This window comes from Remersonia thermophila, chromosome 5 (assembly GCF_042764415.1).
Source record: "Remersonia thermophila strain ATCC 22073 chromosome 5, whole genome shotgun sequence".
NCBI lineage: Eukaryota > Fungi > Ascomycota > Sordariomycetes > Sordariales > Chaetomiaceae > Remersonia > Remersonia thermophila.
This window is the reverse complement of record NC_092221.1, coordinates 1,954,946-1,973,281: the sequence shown is the minus strand read 5'-3', so window position 1 is coordinate 1,973,281 and position 18,336 is coordinate 1,954,946. Positions and strand designations below refer to the sequence as shown.

Here is an 18,336-nt window from a genome sequence, read left to right as displayed (position 1 = left end):
AAGTATGTACAACGAATGGCTAGCCAAGACCCAGAAACAAATAAATCACTGCCCGCTAAATCAATCAACTAGCGAAAAAAAACATGACTCACTCCTCCCTCTCATACACGCTCAAGCGATTCCCGGCACCGCACAGCTGCCCGCCGTTGCCGGCGCACGGCATGCTGCAGTCCGTCGCAGGCACCTCGGCCGAGCCCGGCCCGAAGCTGTTCCCGCAGAAGCACTCGCGCGCGTACTCGGTGCCGAAGTACTTGTAGCCTTGGCAGAAGCCGGCGCAGCTCTCGAGCGTCATCGAGTCCGCGGCCCACGCCTCGGACGCGAGCGCGCGGACGCCCGTCGCCTCGGTGCGGCAGGCCACAAAGTTCCAGGTCGCGGAGCCGGCCGTCACGTTGGCCGGGTGGGAGGGCTGAGGCGGGGGCGGGGGCGTCTGCGGATCCGACCCGGGCTCCGACATGTTCTCGTAGAGATTCAGGCGGCTGGGGCCGCCGCAGTACTGCAGCGGGTTGCCGGAGCAGGTCATGGAGCAGTCCTCGAGAGAGGCGTTGGTGGACGAGGCGTGGAGCGTGTTGCCGCAGAAGCACTCGGCCGAGTACTCGGTGCCGAAGTAGCGGTAGCCCGAGCAGAACTCGGCGCAGGCTTCGATGGTCATCTCGGTGCCCGAGGCGGTCGCCTTATCGCTGAGAGCGCGCACGCCGCCGGTGGCCTCGGTCCAGCACCCGATGAAGGTGAAGGGGGAGACGGTGGGGACGTGGATCAGGCTGGTGAGGGTGGTCGACGGCGCGCTGGTGGTGGTCGCAGCCTCGGTGCTGGTGCTAGAGCTCGGGGCAGCGGTCGTGACGGCGGTCGAGGTCTCCTCCGAGCTGCTCGAGAGGCGATACAGCTCAAGGCGGTTGCCGGCGCCGCAGTACTGGAGCGGGTTGCCCGCGCACAGCATGCTGCAATCCGACAGAGGCGCCTCGACGCTGCCGGCGGCGAGGCTGTTGCCGCAGAAGCCTGTAGGATTCCCGCATTAGCATCAAGGATCGCGCGCATCTCCGAGCCAGGCGATCGTTGCACTCACATTCGCGGCCGTACTCGGCACCAAAGTACTCAAAGCCCGTGCAGTAAGCCTCGCAAGCCTCGAGGGTCAAATCGTCCGTCGCGAGAACCGGCTTGCCGGTGAGGGCGCGGCCGGCGGCGGCCTCGGTCTGGCAGCCCACAAAGGTGTAGGCACCGACGGTGGGCTTGTGAGAGAGCACGCCGGTGGGCGTCGAGGTGGCGGTCGAGGTGGCGGTCGGGGCGGCGGTGGTCGAGTAGAGCTGGAGACGGTTGCCAGCGCCGCAGTACTCAAACGGATCGCCGGCGCAGGGCATGTTGCAGTCGGCCAGGGGAGCCTCGCTGCTGCTCGGGTGCAGGCTGTTGCCGCAGAAGCACTCGCGGCCGTACTCGGTGGCCCAGTAGGTGTAGCCCGTGCAGTTGTTCATGCACGACTCGAGCGTCATCTCGTCGTAGGCGAAGGCCGCCTCGCTCAGCGCCCGCACGCCCGAACCCTCCGTCCAGCAGCTGACAAACACGTAGCCGCCGACGGTGGGCTTCACCACCGGGCCCGTCGGCGTGGGAGTCGCCGAGGTGCTCGTGGTGGAGGCGGGCACCGAGGTCGACTCGGACGTGGGCTCGGCAGTGCCCGTCGCGGACGAGGTGGACACGGTCGTGGCGGGCACGTCACCGCAGGCAACGCCGCCGGTGAACGGGGAGCAGGTGCCCGCCAGGTTGCTGGCCTTGTTGAAGTCGTCGGTAAAGACGGCTTCGCCCGAGCCAGCCGTCACGCTCAACCGGGCGTTGTAGCTGAGGCCGCCAGGAATGACGAAGCTGCCCGAGTAGAAGGTGTACAGGCCCACGCAGTCGCCCTTGGTCATGGTGATGGTAGCCTCGTTCAGAGCCGGCACGGGGTTGTCATTCGTGGTGTTGCGGGGCGTCAGGTACGAAACGCCCAGGGTCACGGGCACATCACCGAGATCGTTGCGGACCTGGCTTCGATGTCAGCAGCTGCCCCTCGGCCCGAAAAAAAAAAAAAAAGAAAAAAAAACCTTTGCAAGGCGAACATACCAAAGCGGAAACGGTAAGGGCGCCGCTGCCCTGGAGCAGGCAGCTCTGGGGATTCTGCAGGACCACGGCATCGTGCAGCGGGTACTCGTTGCCGTTGTTGTCATAGATATCGCTCGAGCCGCCCGCCCTGTTCACGGTCACGACGAAGGACGAGATGCCGGAGGCGACCGGGATGGTCGCATCGATGGGAAAGAACTGGACGGATTGGTCAGCACGCGCTGCGCCGCCGGGGCAAAGCAAGAGTTCAACGGATACGCACGCCAAAGGTGTCATCAAGACCCGTCGACACACCCTGCAGGGTGGCCGTGTAAGAGCAGGCAGACGAGCCGCAGCTGTTGCCGTTGCGGTCCTTCCAGGTCAGGACGACATTCTGGATGCTCGCGGCAGGGATCGTGGTGGTGCGGATGCGAATGTAACCCGACAGCCGGAAGGCGGTGCCGCCGGCGTTGAGGGTCAGCTGCATGTCGACGGGCTTGACCGTGTAGGGAACGATGGGGTCCGTGAGGGTGACGCTGGGGGGCACCACGTCGATCATCTTCTGCAGCACCGCCTGGCACGTGTTGGAGAAGACGGTCGGGTCGGCCAAGGCGCTGATGGTGGCGTTGCCGTCCGAGTTGAACACCTTGAAATCCGAGTGACGGTTGGATGATCTGCCATAGGTGACGAGCGGGTTGTTGGTGGTGCCGTCCAGGTATTCGGTCACGACCTTGTTGTCAAAAGCGGCCTTGCTCTCATCGAAAGAAATCTGGGTGTGGCCCGTGGGGATGATCTGCGGGAACTCGGCGTGGTGGACGGAGCCCAGGGTGTGGCCGCAGGCAACGAGCTGGATCATTTCGGATTGGGAGAAGCCCAGGCGGTCGAACTGGTTGATGAAGGAGCCGACCGAGTTCTGGGGTTGGGGCACGCCGCCGCTGCTTGGCCCCGTGGCATCGACGCGGCCGAGCCTCAGGGGGACGACGGGGCCGCCGCAAGCGCGGACCGAGGCGTAGACGCCGGCAGCGATGAGATCGGCCAGGCTGGACCGGGCAGTGAGATAGTTGGCCAAGAACTCGAGCGTGGTCTTGTGGCCCGGGCCCGTGTTTTCGCCGTTCTTCAGCTCGAACTGGATCGAACCGTCCAGACCGCCGGAGCCGCCAAAGTAGCGGTTGTGGGTGGCCATGTCACTGGAAGCGAGTCAGCACCGACAGCTTCCTCCTCCTCCCCCCTCTTGTCCCAATCCCATCCTCGTCGCCCCTCAGAAACAAGTCGGAAAAAGAAAAAGCGGCACGTACTGGAATCCCACACGCAGCCACTCGGCCGCCGTGTTACGACCCGGGCCGGCGGCTTCGTTGTCGCATGGCGTGATGATGTCGGTAAACAAGCTGCCCCGGAATCCTTGGACCTGGAAGACGATCTCTTCCATGTGATCGGTGGCGGCGGGCCATGTGGGATCGGCCTGGCTCTGCGCCGCGAAGGACAGCAGAGCCGCCAGGACGGGAGCGGCGGTTCTCATGGTTGGTTGGCGCGATTGACGGTCAGGGGGTAAGACATTAAAGGACGTAAAGAAGTCGAGAAGAAAAAAATAATGCAGAGAGAGATATTATAATGTCGGGGTCGAACGAGCGGAAGAGGCACCCGATGTCTGGTTTTGCAACCTTCAACGACGGCCGAATTGGCGAATTCTCACGGGGACACGACACACCAAACGGCACGGGGGAGGAGGTGGGGGGGGACGAGATGCTCGACTCTGGAGAAGCAAATCCACAGAGTCAATTGCGTGTCACCGAAGCCAGAGAGAAGAATCAAGATCAAGAGGCACAAAAGCGAGGGACAGAGGACCGTAACGGTCACAAAAGGGGTGGTTGGCCAAGGTGACGACGGCGGATGAGGCGCCTGGGGGTGCTCGCGCGCATCTTGGGCCTCGAGGTGAGCTTTATCGAATCTCACCACGCCCGCAAGCGTGACGGTCAGCTCTAGCTCATCGCCCCCTTGGCCCCTCTTCAAGGCCCCCCCCCCCCCCCCCTTGCCCGCATTTTCTGCATCAAGCATGCCCAGCGAGCTGGCCCCCCTGTCGGTCGTGTTGAAACCGGGGTCTCGCTGGCCATTTCCAGGCACAGGGCTCCGCCAAGAAGAGCTGGGCGGTGCTGAGGTGGATCCGCCCTTCGTCTGATTGGCCCGCTGCGGGGCTTTATCGACTCGTCGCGCACAGCCGCACGCCGCTCCTGTGCTTCACAACCTGATCCGTCAAATCCCAAGCCTGTGGCTCTCTTGACCGCCCAACGGGCGCCGGGCAGGCAAAGCATTTACGCAGTACATACGCAGGAATAACGTGAGTCAACTACTGTGTAGTTACCGGTCGAGGACCTGCAAGACCTGGCAGCCACTCGCTTTTCCTCTCTCGTGTTCACGTTCAGTCGGCCTTGGTCGCCCTTGGCGAGGCTGCCCCTCTTGGGGATTCGCTCGTCCCGTAAGCGTGGCACTCCCGCCGAGGCCCACGTCCTCCTCACCTTGGGAATGGATCCGCAGACAGGGCCAATCCCGTCACGGCCATCCCGCCAGTCGTTGACGAAGCGGAGGGTCTGGCTCATGGGATGTTGTGCAACCCACTTTTTGTCTCGTCGAAGGGCTGCCGAACTCTGTGGAGCCCCGCAAAGCCGATTGCACCTCCTTGCCTTGTTGAGAGAGCCAACCCGCTCGACGGCCTGCGCCAACCTCTCGTGTCTGCATCTCGTGTTGCGATGGGATGGAAGGGCGCGCAGCGTCCATGGGGAGCTGTCATTGCGTTGGGGAGGGGGGGAGGGGTCATCTGGCCATGCCCACAACCTACCTGAAGGCTACCTGAAGGCTACCTGAAGGCTACCTGAAGGTACCCAACGAGTTAGTTATTCTTCAAGCAGGGTAACAACGCCGTTCCAGGTTGGTTCCGACGCCCTCCCGCACGACGTCGATCCCCACCGGAACCTCAGGCAACCTGGACCTCCTAAAAAAAAGGAGCGCTGCCCACCCCTGACCGGATGGGCCCGGCCATGGGTCGGGACGTCTTGGCATCGGACGTGCCGGGTCTCCTCCGTCTTTAGGCACGTGGCATGATGCCGCCGCGGCTGCCGGGTACCCGCGCCGGCTTTGGGCGGCGTTGACGGAGGGACAAGGGCTTTCGTCGTGAAGACGGCCCTCCTTTCGAGGCTCGCCCTTCTCCGTCCGAGATGCAAAGGCGATTGCAGAAGTCGCGGAGCTCAAAGACGAAAATCATGCGCGTCTCCGACCCTGTCTCTCGGGTTCCACCGCAGCCTCAAGAGCTGGAAATTGCCCGACGTGTTCACGTTATCGGCCCATTTGAGCGGAAACTTGCAGGGCTCCACCACTATTCCAGAACCTTATACTCGACCAATTGGTGCGTCGCCGGTGCTCAATGAATGGCTTGGGGAAAGACCAAGAACCAAGCCCCAACGTAAGCAGCACGTCCGCCGTCGTGACAACAGCCATGGCCGTGTGCCATCGTTCCGCTCGCCGCGCCACCCCCCCTTTTCTGAAAAAGCCGGCTATGGCGGATGGGTTAAAGGTTGAGGTGTAAGGCGTCTCGAGGATGATACAAGAAAAAGATGGTTTCCCATCATCGGTGCCTTTTTGGTTGCATGCAGCGCAGTCCTTGTCGTTGTCGCCCCCCGTTGGGAGCGTTGGATGTTGACCTAGACCGGCGAGAGACGGCGAATGTTTCAGTCACCGGAAAGTTTGAGTTCCAACTCGATCTGAGATCGGCACATCTCGCTGGAAATTTGTCTCGAACCCACATCCCTGGCCGTGTTGCCCCTTGATCTGCCGAGCCGGGCCAGTCAGATCCCCCGGTGGTTGTTGGTTGACAACCGGTCAGCCTTATTTGAGGCATCGCCTGACCAAGACAGTCCGATGGGACAACATAGGGGGTAGGCTATGACGTTGAGAAGAGTCAACGCAAAAGCAACGGACCCCGACAAGTGGAAATTCTGATCATGTTCAAGTACATACAATAGGAAGGCCAGCAGAGGAAAAAAGAAAACAAAGGTTACGCCCTTCCCCCCCCTCCCCGAGGAGTCGGACCCCAGGCAACGGAATGAGGATCCGTTAGGTAAACCGATACACCCGAGGGGGTTGGGTTTTCTTGGTTGTTGTTGGAGCTTGAGAAGCGGAAAGATGGGCTATCAGACGGGAGGAGCAGCGTTGTGAAAGTGCGGTAGGCGTTGCGAGGTGCTTGCTGTTCGAAAAATCCGATGGCCTGAGCATAGGAGGAAACGCTGCGTTGGGGTGGTGGAGAAAGCACGGCTGGTTCATGGAGAAGCGAGACAAGTTGGCCTTGTGGTTGCGTCTCGGCGGGAAGAGGATGGTGTCCTAGCTGGACACATGTAGAAACGCCTTCACTGGGAATATATCAAGCCCCCCCTGCGTCATATGCTCTCTGCCTGCTGTAAACAAGAAAGCTTCTCGTCTCCTTCGGATGCCCTGCGTTCATATCCCCCGTTCCGGGTCTATCCCAGTGGACGAGTTCGGCTGTACACCTTCGTCATGGAGCTAACATCGCCCGGGTTGCCAACCACCATCTACGACATCCATCAGGTTCGTTCTAGACTTTGAATGATACCTTGAATCTCGTGGACTTTCCAGCCTCCATCCTTTGCTGTCTTCGATCCTTTGGGTTTGTTAGATCCCCCCCACGCGTCATGCAATCATGCAGAGTTCGTGAGTCGGGTTGAGGCGACAACGGGGGGCAGGGAAGGGGGGGAGGGGAGTTTGGCTGGAGGTGTGGACTTGTCAATTAGAAACCAAGCCCGACCGGTTGGTAGGTAGACGTCCAACGACTGAATCCATCAACTGATGCGGTGCTGATCCTGGCTTGGAACAGCCCCGGTCCTAGAGTGAAGGATAATTCCCGGACAGATTGGTTTATTTTTGTCGTGACATGCCGCTGATTCGAAGCAGTTGTGAAGCCGGGGTTGCAGACGCATGGGGACCCAGGAAACCATGGGGAAGGACGTGGCGGTGGCGGTGGCGCTGAAGACGGGAATCGTACCGTCTCTCAGACCTGGTTACTTATCAATCGTCAAGACTGGCGAGTGGCCAAGGAAGTGAGATCCATGAAAAGAACCCTCGGGTGGATTCTTGCTGCGTTGCAGACTTCCAACGGAGTATAGGAAAAAGATCGGGTACGCTCTCGGCGAACCGGTCGAGTTCATGTTCCCATACCTGAGGCTACAAAGGCAGTTAGAACCTGCGAGCTCGAGAATGAAGAACGGGGGCGTTAGACGCTCTCCCCGCTGGCAATCATTCACTTGAGCTGACCAGAGATGGGGTATCGAAGGTAGGTATGGGGTAGCCCTGGGGCATCCACCGGCGCTAAACACGGGCAGAGCACCGAGCAGCTGGCCAACCCTGGCCTGGAAATGTCAAAGCGGCGAGCGAGCGCCTTCTTCTGGGCGCGGCCAGGCGTGGTGATGGGGTTGTTGAAAGGAAGCGTAGCACAGCCACCCCTTGAAATGTGGCTTGTGAATGCCTGGGGTGGTTTCGCCCCCCGCTTGTGAACCTGACGTCACCGACTGGCCAGCGGCGGTCATGGTTTCTGGCGCAGCCACAAGTCGTCGCAAGCGGAGGGATCCACCGTTACCACATGGCAAAGCAGCAGCGCTTCTCGCTACGGAAAAGCCTTGTCAAGGCTAAACCACACTCTGCGATCGACCGGACGGCGAGAAACGCGCGATCCGGGCAAACCAGAAAACAGGAAACCGGAAACTCGACAAACGCGATGGTCGTCCTTGGGGGAGTGAGTGGGGTTCGGGGGCGGCCTTGGGACAGGTTGGGTCCCTGAGAGCCAACCCTCGGGCCTTTGACGGTGATGCAACGGGCCGAGACTCAGGCCGCCCAAAGTGTTGGGACCAAGGCTTCTCCACATGCTGCTAAGCCATCCGGTGTGTACCTTAGTGTGCTTTGCCGCGTCTTTCCACCTCTGGTGACGTGTGTGCTGTGGCTCAGGCACGGCTTTTTTGGGGAGCGGACCGAACGGCCAACCACCAAGCTCCCATCTTTGTTTCTTCTCAAATCTCTTTCGAAGCTCGAGCTCGAGCTCGGGGCTAGCACACCTTTCCACCTCACTCAACAACAACAACAACAACAACAACTCAGCAACGCAACATACCCTCACGCCCGTCGAATCCGCCTTCGACACAAACCACGCACCGCACAGTCCTCGAGCGCAGCCTCTCCGACGGCCGCTTTCCCGACGCGACGATGAAAAAGCACGGGCTAGGGAAGGGCTTTGCCTCCCTCTTCGGGCTGCACCTCTTGGTTCGCATCCTGCACGGCCTCTGCGCGATCGTGGTCCTCGCCCTTTTTTCCTACTTCCTCGCGACGCTGGGCAACAGCAGCCTGCCCACGGGCACCTGGGTACGCGCCGTCGAGGGCATCGCGGGCACGGCTGTCGGCTACACCATCATTGCCGGCCTCCTGCTCAGCTATTTCCCCGGCCGGTCGGTGCCGACCTTCATCACGATGGTCTTTGACGTGCTCTTCTCCGCCGCGTTTATTTACGTGGCCGTGGCGAACCGGGGCGGCTCCGGGTCGTGCTCGACGGGCGAGGTGGACACGGCGTTTGGCCGCGGCGACGTTGCGACCAACGTTCGGAGCGAGGGCACCCCCGGGGCCGGCGAGGATGCCGGCTCGCTGCCGAGCTTGCGCCAGGCGTGCCAGATGGAAAAGGCTTGCCTGATTACGTCGTGCATTGCGATGTGAGTGCCAAACCCCCTCCCCTCCCCTCCCCTCCCTGCTTGTCGGCTCGTGCCCTTGGCGGGTGGGCTAACCGAGCGTCCGCTTTCAGCGTCCTCCTCGCTCTGTCGCCGTTCATCAGCGTCGCGATTGTCCGCCGGCGCAAGAAGGTGCTTCGGCGCACCATCATCCAGCCCGACAACGTCGGGGTGGCTCCCGCCCGCCGCAAAGGCCTTTTCGGCCTGTTTGGCCAGAAGGGCACGGCCGCTGGCGAGACGGAGAACCCGAACGAGCTGCCGGAGCACCCCACCCCTCAGAGCCTCACAACGAGCCAGTCCTACTTCAACGGTGGCCACAGCCACGGCCAAGGGAGTGGCGGATACGGTAATCTGGGCGACGGCACGGACGCGTACGGACCTGGCACGGGCGCGTACGGACCGGGCACGGATGCGTACGGACCCGGCAACAGCTACCCGATGGACTCGTACCCCAAGCGGGAAAATCCTTACTACCCCAACGGCGCGTACGAACAGCCAAGATACTAACGGGATTTACATGGGAGGAAAGAACACGGCGATGACGGCCGTGCGAGGACACGGGAGATCTATGGACGGCGGAGCGGAGAAGCGGGTGGATGCATGCTTGTATGTATATGTTTCTCGTTACGATACCTCGGAGCGAAGTCCATCGCCAGGGCGGCCGGCCCACGTAATTCCTAATGGCAAGAGAGCATACCCCCGACAAGGGCTCCTTGATCTTCATGTCAACTCACTGCCCCTTCTTTTCCCTTTCCCGTAGCCTCGCCCTCTCCTCCTCCAAGGCGGCCCTCCGCCGGAGCTCCCACCTCTCCCACCCCGCCTGGCAAGGGTCTTCCACCACGACAAGGTCCCGCACGCGGAGCCACCTCGCCACCGGCAGCTCCAGCGCCCACGCGAGCGCTCCCGTCTCGCGCATCAGGTACGTGACGGCGAACCAGGCGGCCGCGCACCCGGCGCCCGCCACGCTGCCTGCCACCACCTGCCGCGCCGTGTGGTAGCCCAGATACACGCGGCTCCACGCCACGGCGGCGGCCACGACCAGCGCGGCGGCGCTCACCACGGCCCGCTCGGCCAGCGTCCAGTGCGAGCGCGAGTGCGCCTCGACGGAGGCGTTGACGGCCGCGAGACGGCCCTCAGGGTACGCGCCATCGCTGCCCTCCCCCCCCTTCCTCGCCGCCTCGGCCGTCGTCACCCTCGCCGCGCCCAGCGGGCGGTGCCGCACCAGCAGGAACAGGCTCAGCGCGACGGCCCAGAAGGCGGCGAACTGCGCGTGCGAGCTGGGCATGCCGTAGCCCTTTCCGACGGCGATGGCCTCACCGCCGCCCCCCGCGCCCGGCAGGCGCGGGCGCTCCTCCTTGATGAGGCGCTTGAGGACGAAGTTGACGGCTTCGCAGGCGAGCTGGCCGGCGAACATGAGCAGCACCTCGGCCTCGCGGGTCGACCAGGCCAGGGTAACGTAGACGACGCAGAGGGCTTGCGGGAGGAGGGAGAGGAAGGCGCAGAGCATGGAGATGGGGTCGGTCGGGTTCTGTTTCGGGGCGTGATTGGCTGGTTAGCTTGAGGACGTGAGGTTTAGGTTTGGGTCTGGGTCTGGGTCTGGGTCGGGGGCTGGGGCTGGGGCCAGAGGGAGGCGGTGGCTCACGTAGTAGACATGGGTGAGGGAGAGGGAGGCTAATGGAGTGACATCGTCGGCCATGGTGGGCAGATGCGAGAGGGAGGGCTAGGCGGAGTTGGGCTGAGGACGGGAGATTGGGGTTTCGGGGAGAGGGAGGAGAGCCGTCCGAGGGAATCGTCGTCTTCGTCGTCGTCGTCGTCGTTGTTGTGGATGTGTGTTTTTGCTATGTTTGGTCAAGACATGGTGGTGGTGGTGGTGGTGGTGGTGGTGGTGGTGGTCGCGATTGTTGTCGGTGACGAGTGACGGTGCTTCTATCCCCCCAACCGGGATGTAGCGTGCGTTGCGGTCTAAACAAATCCCACCCTGCGACACACTTTGCGGTTGAGATTTGAACGTGTCAGGATCGCAGGTCGAGGACGAACTGACGTCGTCAAGGTCGGGGCAGGGAACGTCCAATCAGCTCAGACCCCATGACCCCACTTTCCATAACAGGCAAGGCGGGCAGCGAAGCAGCGGGAATGCATGGAGGCAGCCGGGCCCCACCAACGCCGGGACGAGTCACCAAGATGCGGCAACCTTGATCTGGATTGCTTCCCGACCAGACCTTTCTTATAAAAACAGACACAGAAACAGAAAAAAAAAAAGACATCGACCATCGTTGAGAAGCACAAAACACCCGAAACAAACCAACGGCGACATAGTTCCTCTTGACTGCTAGAAGAACCACCATCCACCTCACAGACACATTTCATTTCTCGCTGCTGTTCTCCGTTTGGTGCTTCCCTCCTTGTTCCCCTCAGGTTGGGCACTTGTTCAAAATGCCTCCATAACAAGCCTTGTGCCCTTTTTTATTTTGTTTTTGTAAATGATACGGTCCTCACCACCGCAAAGCACCCTCGTCATTGAACCCAGCAGACCACGGAAATATCCTACGCCTTCCACATGGCCGACACCGGGGATGACCGTGACGTGGAGCTCGGCTCCCTGTCCGCCATCTTCCCGGAGATCCAGCATCCGCATCCCGATGACCCATACACCATCCTTCTCGACCTGCCTGTCACCCCTTCCCAGGCCGTGACCGTCTTCTTCCCCGGCCCTGTCGACAGTGCGCCGCCGCAGGGCAACGACGGCCCCCCGGCCGCCGGTCCAGGCCAGCGTGCGGCCGTCGATTCTCACCAGCTCGCCCACCTGCCGCCGCTGCGCCTTGAGATCGCCTTTGGCTCAAAGTACCCGGCTGAGCAGCCGCCCAAGGCATCGGTCTCGACCAGCCCTCCGTGGCTGCCGGCTGCCACCATCAAGCAGCTCGAGGATGACGCCGCTCGCCTGTGGGAGGACATGGGCCGCGACATGGTGGGCTTCGCGTACATCGACCATGTGCAGCAGGCCGCGGAGCGCGTGTTTGACCTCGTCGACGTGAACGGTTCGCTCGAGGTCGACCCTAGTTACAAGATTGCCATCCTCGACTACGACATCCAGGCCCGGAAGGCCGCCTTCGACAAGGAGACGTACGAATGCGGCGTGTGCTTGGGTTTGTCGCCTGCCCCGTCGATTAGATTTGCGTGGATGCTGAGAAGGCTAACGCAACGACAGAGCCAAAGAAAGGGTCTGCTTGCCACAAAATGCTGGACTGCGGCCATGTGTTTTGCGTCGCGTGTCTCCAGGACTTTTACGAAGCGGCCATCAAGGAGGGAAACGTTGCTGCGGTTCGCTGTCCTGCACCCAGCTGCGCACGAGAGCGTGAAAAGGCCGCCGGGTCGTCGGGCAAGAAGCGCAAGAAGCCTCGCACCTACATCAACCCCAGCGAGCTGCTGCAGATCCCCATCGACCCGGAGACGGTCAAGCGATATGTTGATATCAAATACAAGCTCGAGCTCGAGGCGGACAAGAACACCATTTACTGCCCACGCTCCTGGTGCGGCGGCGCCGCCAGGTCCAAGAAGCGCAAGAAGCCCGAGGGCTTGGAGCTGGCCGAGGTCGAGGAAGAGTCGGGCTCCGAAGATGACGACATCGACGACGGGGACCAGGCCGAAGCCGAGGGCAAGTCGAAGCCCTACAAGGCCCCCGACAGCCTCCTGGCGATCTGCGAGGACTGCGACTTCGCCTTCTGCAGCCGGTGCCGCCAGTCCTGGCACGGCGAGTACGTCCTCTGCGCGCCTCCCGCCGAAAAGGGGCAGCCATCGGCCGAGGAGAATGCGACCCTTGAGTACCTGCGCTACTACACAACGCCCTGCCCAACCTGCAGCGTTCCCGCCCAGAAGACCATGGGCTGCAACCACATGATCTGCGCTCGCTGCCAGACGCACTTTTGCTACCTCTGCGCGGCCTGGCTCAGCGAGGACAACCCCTACTCGCACTTCAACGAAGACAGCAAAGGAAACAAGACCAGCTGCTACGGCCGCCTTTGGGAGCTGGAGCTGGGCGACGGCGATGACGTTGGCCACAACTTTGCCGGAGGACCAGTGCACGCCCCACATCCTGCCCCTGCGCCCGCGCCCGCACCCGCGCCCGTGCCTGCGCAGCGAGTCATCCCGGAAATCGAGGAGCCCGACGACGACGACGACGACAACGAAGACCACAACCGCAACGGCCGTGGCCGCGATAACCATGGCGCCCGGGACGTCCGCGCCGCAGCAGGCCCGGCGCTTGAAGCGCACGCCGACGGCGGACAGGTGGGCATCGCCCGCGAGGGCCCGTTGGTCCTCCGCATCGCCGCCAACCGGCCGGCCGCCCCCGCACGTGGAGGCGCTGCTAGGCGCGGCGGAGGAAGAGGAGCAGCAGCAGCAGTAGGAGCGCAGCAGCAGCAGGGGCGGAACCAGCGAGGCGGAGCGGCGAGGGGAGCCGCCGCGCAGCGAGGGTGGCGCGGCCGGGGAGCGAACAACAACAACAATAACAACAACAACAACCCCGCAGGCCGCGGCCCGCGGCGTCGTGAAGTCCCGGACGTCGGCGGGGATTTTGTGCTGGCGCCGGCCGACCAGGAGTGGGTGAGGCAGTTTGTTCAGCTGGCGCTGAACGACCAGGAAGATATCCTCCTGATGATGGAGGACGACGAAGGGGCGGATATTTGATGATGATGATGACGACAGGATCATGAATCATGGGCATCGTCACGCTTTTCTCGTACACCTCTCTCTTCTTGGTAGTCGCAGGGTTGGCTATTTCCACGGATGCATTCTTTTTGTTCCCCCTTCTTTCTGAGCGCCAAGGGACATGGTGTCAAGATACATACAGCGCATAGCAACATGGGAAAATGTGGATAGCAGGGCATAAAGCTACGCCAACAACCATGTCGACAATGCTCGTTCGTACTCGGTGGCGTGATTTGCCATCACGGCAGCCGGGCAGCCTTTGCGGCGCTCTTCCGGCTCAAAGACAAGTCCTCGTCGTAAATGCTCGATTCATTATTACCGCCCCGGCACATGTCGCGAGGCCCGCCGTGCCCATCGAACGGGTCAAAGCCATGGGTGCGTCGTGCCCCCGCTGAGGCCGACAAGCGTCCATCTATCCCGTCTTGGAAGAGGCGAGGGGTCCCGTCCACGTATAGCAGGGAAAGTTTGAAACGATTCTACTGGGGGGGGGGGGAGGTTCACCCCCATGTCGCCTCTTCCCACCCGCCCATCATCCCGTCCCCGACGCCGCCGTCCTCCGACCCAGCAACGCTCCCTTCGCCCATCATCCAGCTCCAATCCGCCTTCTCGAGCTCCCTCACAAAGAAATCCTGCTCCTCCTTCAGCGCCTGCTTCACCAGCGACGCGGCGGCGGCGGCGGCGGCGGCGGCGGCGGCCCCGTTCCCGCCCCCGTTCCCGTTCCCGTTCCTGGCGGCGCCGCCGCTGTGAACGCCTCCTCCCCACTCGCCCCCCGCGGCCATCCTGTCCGGATACCGCCTCAGGTTGTACCAATGCGTCAAGCTCCTGAGGGCCTGCTCCAAGGGCACCGCGTCGTCCACCTGGTCCTCCACGTTGGAGCCGGCGAGCCACTCGTCGCGCAGCTCGGGCCGGCAGTGCAGATAGACGGCCGTGATGACGCGCATGTTGCTCTGCCGCCACTTGCGGCCCGTGTACGGGACCTGGTTCTTGAAGAGCTTCAGCGTGTACAGGCGGAGCTCGTGCTGGGGCACCTTGAGCGTCTTGCGCAGTATGTTGGACGACTTGAACTGCACGAGCAAGAGGTTGCGGTGGGCGCGGTGCTTGCAGATCTTTTGCATGACGCGCAGGTAGTTGATCAGGGAGAAAAAGTTTCGGCGGGAAAAGTCGGTGATGGGTTCGGCGGGGAGCGGGTTGACGGGGTGGCCAAGCTCGTCGACCTCGGGGCGGGCGGCGGCCTGGGCTTCCGGAGCGGCGGTGGCGGCGGTGGCGGAGGTGGTGGTGGAGGAGGAGGAGACGGGATCCTCGGCGGCAGAGCCGGGGGCGTCCGTGTCGGACGGCGCGCCGGCGGTGGGCGGTGAGCGGCGGCGTTTGATGGGCGGCGGCGCAGCATCGTCCTCGTCGATGTCTTCGAACTCGGTCGCTGTCGGGTTAGGGACCGAGTTCTGGGTCGGGATGACGCCAGCGCGGGAGCCGCAAAAGTAAAAGAAGCTGGACGTGCAGGGTCAGCCAAGGCACGAAGGAAGATTGGGGGGGAGGGACAAAAAGCTCACCTGTGCTCCAGCCGGTCCGTCTTGCTCTCGACCATCTGTTGCACGTCGTACATGGCAAAGATCTTGAGCGCCATGGGGAGGTAGTTGGAATCAAGCAAGAGCTGTGTCATGTATTCAAACTTGAGGACGTGCGAGAGCTTGAGCCACTTGAGCAGAAGGATCAGAGCGCCCGTAACCGCCTTGGCGGCGATCTCGCGGTTCCGCAGCTCGTCCAGGTCGGCGTCCAGCGGGGAGGAGGGGTCGCCCTTGGCAGCGCCGTTCGGGCCGGCCGAAGCGGTTTGCTGCCCGCCGTTGGCGCGAGCGCCGGCCGGGCCCTGCGGGCCGTTGGCAGAGGGCGGATTGCTGGTCATGGCCGTCACCTGCCTCAACAGCACGATCACCAGGGACTGGAGGTGCGGGAGCGCTTCTTTCTGCGAGACGGTCAGCAAAGCGTTGCCGCAAGGAGAAAAGAAAATAGAAAAAAAAAAAAAAGAGGGAAGACACCGACGTAGAATTCCTCCACCGCATCCAGCCGCTCTTTGATATCCGCGCTCAGCTCCCGCGGCCCGTAATCGGTGCCCGGGCGCGGCGGTTGTCGGGGCTTCTCGTCGTCGATGATCCTGTCAAGACCCAACAGCTCCTTCTCCTCCAGCGTCAGCGATGACAAGTCCAGCTCGTCAACGATGTCATCGTTCCCGTCCGCCTCATAGCCCCGCTCAAACTTGAGAAACTCCTCCCTCTCCTCCCACAGCTGGCGGGTGGCGCGGCTCATGCGCACGCGCTTGGAGAAGAGCTCGCCGGCCTCGAGGATGGACGCCGGCACGTCGCTGCCCTCCCACTTTCGACCCACCAGCAGGTCCTGCAGGCCGGCGCCGCCCTTTCCGCCCGCGCTGTTGCTCGTGGCGTCGAGAGGCGGGTACATGAAGGGGAAGTTCTGGTTCGTCTGGTAGTTATGCTTCTTGGCCCCCTTGCCGCCGACGCCCGGGCTGGGCGGGGGAGACGGGGCGGGAGTGGCGATGTGGACGGGCTGGTGGAGGATGGAGGCGCCGCCGTGGCCCGGGCCGCACCGGACGCCGTTGGAGGCGCTGCTCCGGGTCGGGTGGTTCGGCAGCGGCGGGATGATGGTGTTTTGGTCGGGCTCCAAGGGCAGCAGCGGCTGCGGAGGGATGTAGGCGGGATACTTGGACGTGATCTCTTGGCGAAACACGTGGTAGTCGAGGGGAGAAGCCGTAATGGTCTGCTTGTCGTCGCAGCCCTTCAGCTCGCTGGTCGCCTCCTTGGCCGCGGCGAGCGCCTTGGAGCCGCCAAACACGAGCAGGATGGCCTTCCAGAAGAGCAGGAAGATCTGGGTCTGCGGGAGAAGCCCCGTCTCGTCCCAGCGCAGCCTGACGACGGCTTGGAGCAGGAAGCGGAGGAGGCCAGGGTTGAGGGCGACTGCGGGGGTTAGCTTGCGGCAGGACGCAGGAGACGGGACGGGGGAACAGAACGGAGGGTTCCGGGAACAACGTACGTAACCGCCTCCGGACGTCGGCCATGCCCTCGGGATCGTCCAGGGTCTCCTGGATGACCACGTACAAGATGGTCATCAGGTTGATCAGCTCCTCGGCGGCCATCTGCACGTTTTGAAGCACCTCGTCGGACCTGGAGGCGCGCGGACAGTCAGCCTCGTGGGGTTCCACCGGGACCTCGCCTCTTCCCCTCCCCCCCCCCCGGCGGCCGACTTACCAAAAGAGAGCGAACCCGGCCCTCAGGGCGTCCCACACGACCTCGAGGCCGCCGCGCTCGGCCAAGATTCTCACGCCGTCGCGCATGGCGCGCAGCTGGGCCTCGGTCGCCGCCGACCACGTCTTTCCCTCGACCACGGCGGCGGCCAGGGCCCCCGGCCCGGCGGCCTTGACCGTCTCGGACCACCGCCCCAGGGCGAGGTACACCAGCGCGCCGACGGCCTCGGCGCGGGCGATGCGGTCGCCGCTGCGGGCCTGGTCGAGGACGCGCGACACAAAGGCCGCGCGGCGCCGCGCCGTCCTCTGCCGCCGCCTCTCCTCGTCGCCCTCCCCTTCCTCTTCCCCGGCTAACCTGCCATCCCAGTCCCACCCGGCCGCGGGGGCGCCGGCACCAGCACCGGCGCCGGCCTGCGGGTCGGAGCCATCGGCGGGCTCGGACGGCGGCGGGGCCAGGCGGGCCCAGGCCGAGTAGAAGGCGCGGTTGGCGGCGTTGAGGCGCACCCACTGCCAAAAGTTGTAGACGAACCACTCGTCGATCTCCTCGTCGGTCGGGGCGGTGTCGGCGTAGACGTAGTCGTAGGCGAGGGCCTCGGCGCGGGGGAGCTCGGCGAGCATGCGGCGCAGTTCGGCGACGGAGAGGGAGTTTTGCGGAGCAGGTGGTGGGGGCGGCGGCGGTTGATAGGGTTGGTGCTGCTGCTGCTGCTGCTGCTGCTGCTGAACGAGCACCTGGAGCGGGGTGGGGGCCTGAGGTGGCTGTCCGGGCAGCTGTCGTCCTCGGGGGTCTGGAACGGACTCGGGGATCGGAGGGGCGGGAACGGAGGGGACGGCGGGGGGCGGGGCCGTCGGGTCTCGGTGGAGGGCCGGACGTTGAGGGGTTGGGCCGTGGGGATCGACAGTTGCTGCGTCGGCGGGGTTCGTTGCTGGCGTTGCGGTTGTTGTCGAGCTTGGGGTGGCGAGCGTGGTGGTGGTGTTGATGGCGTCGGAGGGGGCCGTGTCGGCCGTGCTCTCGGGGGTGACTGCTGTCGAGTCGTCGGACTGCCCGTTACCGTCAGCTGCGGCACGCGACGGCCAGAGCACGTTCATGATGGATGGGGCGAGCTCATGGGGGCTCTTGGCGGCCAGCTTCCGTGGGGATGTCGTCGTGGTTGTTAGGGGGGGGGGGGGGGGGGTTTGGGTTGCACCAACGTTAGCCGTTCAGGGTTAAGCGTTGATGAAAACGCGCTTCGTTCATTGGATCGCGTTTTCTTGAAGAAACACCCAACCCAGACCCACTTTAAGCCGCCATCCATCCACCGTTCAGTACGTAGGTAGTTACCTTACACTGCATGTACCATAGGAAACGTGCCCGTTGCATGTCTCAGCTTTCTTAAACAAAAGTAGAGCATCTTCCAAGGGCCGGAGAGACCCTGAACAACGTAGGGGTTGACGAAACCTGATCAAAAAAGTTGTTGTCACCACCACAAGCCGACGGAAACGCTGGCATGCTCTGATGGATACCAAATCACCGAGCCAACACATGATGTAGCGTTCGGTGTATCTATGTATGTATGTGGG

At 63.0% G+C, this 18,336-nt stretch overlaps 5 protein-coding genes across 5 annotated transcripts; 2 read left to right on the top strand and 3 right to left on the bottom strand.

The window, feature by feature from the left end:
* Positions 1-88: 88 nt before the first annotated feature.
* VTJ83DRAFT_5756 (uncharacterized protein) lies at positions 89-3,577 on the bottom strand (the record flags this gene model as incomplete). Its single annotated transcript, XM_071012391.1, has 5 exons — positions 89-993; positions 1,061-2,006; positions 2,086-2,280; positions 2,345-3,248; positions 3,357-3,577. 5 exons carry the CDS (start codon positions 3,575-3,577, stop codon positions 89-91), a joined length of 3,171 nt encoding a protein of 1,056 aa, XP_070865131.1.
* A 4,739-nt stretch (positions 3,578-8,316) lies between these two features.
* Positions 8,317-9,335, top strand: VTJ83DRAFT_5755 (uncharacterized protein; the record flags this gene model as incomplete). Its single annotated transcript, XM_071012390.1, has 2 exons — positions 8,317-8,813; positions 8,903-9,335. The coding sequence occupies 2 exons, from the start codon at positions 8,317-8,319 to the stop codon at positions 9,333-9,335; spliced, it is 930 nt and encodes a 309-aa protein (XP_070865130.1).
* A 223-nt stretch (positions 9,336-9,558) lies between these two features.
* Positions 9,559-10,524, bottom strand: VTJ83DRAFT_5754 (uncharacterized protein; the record flags this gene model as incomplete). Its single annotated transcript, XM_071012389.1, has 2 exons — positions 9,559-10,356; positions 10,471-10,524. 2 exons carry the CDS (start codon positions 10,522-10,524, stop codon positions 9,559-9,561), a joined length of 852 nt encoding a protein of 283 aa, XP_070865129.1.
* Positions 10,525-11,385: 861 nt separating this feature from the next.
* On the top strand, positions 11,386-13,511 carry VTJ83DRAFT_5753 (uncharacterized protein; the record flags this gene model as incomplete). The annotated part of the gene is made up of 2 exons (XM_071012388.1): positions 11,386-11,971; positions 12,034-13,511. 2 exons carry the CDS (start codon positions 11,386-11,388, stop codon positions 13,509-13,511), a joined length of 2,064 nt encoding a protein of 687 aa, XP_070865128.1.
* A 518-nt stretch (positions 13,512-14,029) lies between these two features.
* Positions 14,030-17,865, bottom strand: VTJ83DRAFT_5752 (uncharacterized protein; the record flags this gene model as incomplete). Its single annotated transcript, XM_071012387.1, has 5 exons — positions 14,030-15,017; positions 15,080-15,489; positions 15,567-16,492; positions 16,569-16,699; positions 16,784-17,865. 5 exons carry the CDS (start codon positions 17,863-17,865, stop codon positions 14,030-14,032), a joined length of 3,537 nt encoding a protein of 1,178 aa, XP_070865127.1.
* Between the last annotated feature and the right edge of the window lie 471 nt (positions 17,866-18,336).